General features: G+C 36.3%; 1 protein-coding gene across 1 annotated transcript; it reads right to left on the bottom strand.

Moving 5' to 3' along the window:
• Positions 1-3550, bottom strand: LOC132110540 (3-oxo-5-alpha-steroid 4-dehydrogenase 2-like). The gene is made up of 5 exons (XM_059517234.1): positions 3000-3550; positions 2189-2352; positions 742-843; positions 455-605; positions 1-295 (listed from the first exon to the last, which is right to left on the bottom strand). The coding sequence occupies exons 1-5, from the start codon at positions 3272-3274 to the stop codon at positions 229-231; spliced, it is 759 nt and encodes a 252-aa protein (XP_059373217.1). The 5' UTR covers positions 3275-3550; the 3' UTR covers positions 1-228.
• Positions 3551-4325: the final 775 nt, after the last annotated feature.

The following is a 4325-nucleotide window of genomic DNA, read 5'->3' as shown; positions in this document are numbered from 1 at the left end:
GTAGTTAAGTGTCCTTTTGTGATTAAGACATTATCATACAGGGATGTCAAAACCATTACAAACTATCTGGTAACATGTTCAAGTCATAAACTAGAATCTTTTCTGCAAACTTTATGCTAAATCAGGTAATGAAAACAAACCAAAAAGTATAGGTGTACATTGTAGCAACTGAGAAGATGATTTCTTTCCTTCTGTCAGAACAAAACTCCATTTATTTGTAATGACTCTTCAGAAGATGAAGGGTATGAGAGATTTTCTTGATCTGGGGAAAGCTTTGAACTTCTCATTATAGAACCTGCAACACATTAGAGAAACCATATGTATTTTTCAGAGCATCACGGCATTGTACTCTCAAAACCAGGTTTAATGAAGCAGTGATATACCAGATGAAAATGTATGCAAGTTATTATTTTTAAATGTATAATTAATTTTAATTTTACAAGGTAAAGTTTACCTGTGATGGTGATAGGCTCTTGGGCCTATGAAGCAAATTGTAAAAAAAGCGAATGCAAATGTGGGTAAAGACCAAGTAGCAACAGCGTAGCCCAGCCACTCTACAATCTCTCCAAAGAAATTTGCTCCAGACACATATTCAAACAAACCACCTACAGTTAAAACAAACACATAAATCAGCTTAGCATTTATTCAGTGCAGCTAATTGCAGTTTGCTTATGGAGACTGAGATAAAGACAATAAATGATGAGTGTTGCTAACATTAAAAAGACCGCAAAATATTTGTACCTCTTGGGATTTTATAGGAAATTTCTCCAGGTTTTCTCAGGCTGCGTAGAATGTGGTCACTGTGAATATTGATTCCCATTCCTATGAAAAACATGCTCAGACCTAGAAAAATAAAGATGCATATATATATATATATATATATATATATATATATATATACAGTACAGACCAAAAGTTTGGACACACCTTCTCATTCAAAGAGTTTTCTTTATTTTCATGGCTATGAAAATTGTAGAGTCACACTGAAGGCATCAAGGGCTATTTGACCAAGAAGGAGAGTGATGGGGTGCTGCGCCAGATGACCTGGCCTCCACAGTCACCGGACCTGAACCCAATCGAGATGGTTTAGTGGTGAGCTGGACCGCAGACAGAAGGCAAAAGGGCCAACAAGTGCTAAGCATCTGTCGGGGAACTCCTTCAAGACTGTTGGAAGACCATTTCAGGTGACTACCTCTTGAAGCTCATCAAGAGAATGCCAAGAGTGTGCAAAGCAGTAATCAAAGCAAAAGGTGGCTACTTTGAAGAACCTAGAATATGACATATTTTCAGTTGTTTCACACTTTTTTGTTATGTATATAATTCTATATATAATTCCACATGTGTTAATTCATAGTTTTGATGCCTTCAGTGTGACTCTACAATTTTTATAGTCATGAAAATAAAAAAACTCTTTGAATGAGAAGGTGTGTCCAAACTTTTGGTCTGTACTATATATATGTACTATCCAGCAAATCCTCTAAAGACATGTGCTCTAGCAATAAGCTTCAATACTTTTAAAATAAATATTAATTTTTAAGTACTGTTCTCTACAAGGTTCTTTAAGGAACCACAAATGGTTCTTCTATGACATTTCTGCTAAAACCCACTTTTGGAACCTTTATTTAAGTGCAGTGATTTTGCATTAACATAATATATATTTTTATTAAATACATTCTAAAATATAATAAAAAGTTTGAGCAAAATTCTGAATTTAAGAATTATCTCCTTTTCAATTCATGTTTGAAATGAACTGATCAACATATTTTAAGAATTTCATTAGCCCAACAAAAGCTTTGTAACAAATAAATAATTTTATTAATAATTACATTACTTTTCAGTACTTAAGCAGCATATTTATTCCCAATATAATACAGTTTATCCCATTTGATTCAATATATTTCTCTTTGATGGTAACAATTAACAATTAATGCAGCTGTACTTTATAAAAATACTTTCAGCTTACTTTATAAAAATGAGCAGTTGTAATCCATACTAAAATTATGAATATGTTTGTTCATGTCCTATATGAGTTTCTTTGACTGTACCTTCCATTTATTTATACTTTCTTAAAAACAAATTCAAATGACAATTTTGCATCCTGTTTGCCACCTCATTTCAAATGCTCAATTCAATTTTGAAAAGAACACAAGTCTGTATTATAGCAATTCTTTCAGTAAACAAGTTTTACCGGCTACTAGACAGGTATCAGAAAACCACATGTTGTGATATGTAGCACAGTGCAGCAGATAGTGTGCCTGCAGGAAGCCATTAATAGAGCAAAACACAATCCCTGACAGCATGATGTTAAGCGGATAAGGCCGCCCTTTGGTCAGCAGGGAGTAGATGCAGCACCTGCAAACCAGAATGTTGATACACATCAAATACCATATTTTGGTCATCTGCCCACATATTACACTTCCACTGTTATTTTGTCTTTGTAATTCAACACCTGTTCTCAAACCTGTCATGTTTTGTCCAGATCATACTTCCATTAAATTATTCACACATTTCTCACTTTATTCATCTGCTTCTGGCCCACTTATGTGTAATTACTCAAATAAAACATGAATAAATTGCTGCTGTTACATTTGTGCAGCCTTGATTAATTGTCAGCACAGCTGGATTGTCTAAAGAAGCAGGAATCTCGAACATTCCGCCCAGTGCATTCCCTTTTGTCTTCAGATTAAGGGTATTTTTTTCCTCATTTGTTCTGGGTGAGCTAGATTACACACCAGCTTTGTAAAATGGAGTAACTGAACTTGGGTCCATTGCATACTAAATAAACAAGTAAATTGTAGCAAAAAAGCTGTGACGGCATGCCGATGTTATTATAAAATTGCTATGATCCATTTTCTCTGGCCTGTCTGCATTTTATACTACCATACTAGTAATTTAACATCTTGATTTAAAAAGATGTTAGTAGCATTTAGTAACATTTTGAAATCTTCTTCAGTCCCACCAATGATCTCCCACATTTTCACATCGATCACATGACTTACCTTTGGAAGTAGTGCAGGCAGAAGGTCCAGAGCATCGGGTGTCTCCCGGTGCCATTGTTTCCATCTGTGGTCAGCATCAAAAGCATGGGAACCAGCAGAGCAGGAAGCTCCTGGAGGAACCAGGCAAACCTCGCAGGCACCATCATAGAGCTGCCCGAGGTGTCCACGTAACGGCCGTAGGCAGCATGAGACTTCATGAGACATATAAAGTGCATCACCCCACCCAGGATCATCACCAAGCTCAGGCCCCACACGAGGAGCTCCTGGCACTGCATGGAGGTTGACCTTCTGTCCGGATCCAGACCAGGTTTGAGTCTAATGCTGTATCTACCCTCTTAACCCCTCACCAGAATTCTGCAAACACAGTGCCTCAGAGCAGCTCCTCCCCAAAAGCAGAGGGAGAGCCGAATTCTGACCATGCTGCAGCATGCACCCTGCTGAAATGTGAGAATGCCTTTTTCAAAGAGATTTCCCTTTTAACATAATTAGAGAGAGATTTTTCCACTAATGCACTGGTGGGGAGCATCAGCATTCATGTGACAAACACAAGCTTGTCTGTTTTTTTGTGCATCTCTGTGAGTCCTAGTTGTTTTTGCCACCAGAAAGAAGAGGCATGTTGATGTTTACCTGCCACACGCCTGATTCTGTGATTCTGATTCTGTTTTGAACTGAACTGAGAAATTAGTTTCTCAGTATGTTAAAAGAGCAATAATCCAGTCTGTCTTTCTTTCATCAAACTAATTCTTTTGAGTATCATCGTATTTCCAGAAGGCAAATGGACCTTTTTTGGGTGGTTTTGGCATATACTGTATATATATTCAGGCAACATTTGAGTTTCCTTATATTTCCACACTGGTAGAACCATTTGGGGAACCTTTAGGCTCCTTTTGAAGTAACTTCACATTTAATTACTTGTAATTATAATTTTATATTAATATTGAGATAACAGTACTTCAAATATTATTAAGTAAGATTATTAATTTTTTTTTTTAGATTTAATAATTAAGAACATACCTTTTATGTGTAGTTATGTGCTCCACGTTGTGAGTTTCTCAGAGAAAGACCCTTTTTGAAAGAGGTTCAACAGGAGGATTCTTCAGTGTAATGATAATAAACCCCCAAAATCTTTTATTTTTACAGTGAAAAGTCAGGTTTATTTTCCTAAATACTTTGACATAACCATTAGACAAGTTCAGACAATTTACACACTGCGGAAAAAGTATTACCAGATCATACATCCCTGAGGTTACTGATGAATTCAGCTGACCTTTAGAAAAGCATGTGTCTACCTCTATTGCTTGCCACAGGTTGTTTCCTGTAATTAAT

Source organism: Carassius carassius, chromosome 30, assembly GCF_963082965.1.
Source record: "Carassius carassius chromosome 30, fCarCar2.1, whole genome shotgun sequence".
NCBI classification, from domain to species: domain Eukaryota; kingdom Metazoa; phylum Chordata; class Actinopteri; order Cypriniformes; family Cyprinidae; genus Carassius; species Carassius carassius.
Note: the sequence above shows the minus strand (reverse complement) of the source record. Positions and strands in the feature narration are given on the sequence as shown.

Coding starts and splice junctions, on each gene's coding strand:
- LOC132110540 (XM_059517234.1), bottom strand. CDS start 3,274: ATGCAGTGCCAGGAGCTCCTCGTGTGGGGCCTGAGCTTGGTGATGATC. Junction 2,353..2,999: donor TGCCTGCACTACTTCCAAAG/GTAAGTCATGTG, acceptor TCTGGTTTGCAG/GTGCTGCATCTACTCCCTGC. Junction 844..2,188: donor TGATACCTGTCTAGTAGCCG/GTAAAACTTGTT, acceptor TTATTTTTCTAG/GTCTGAGCATGTTTTTCATA.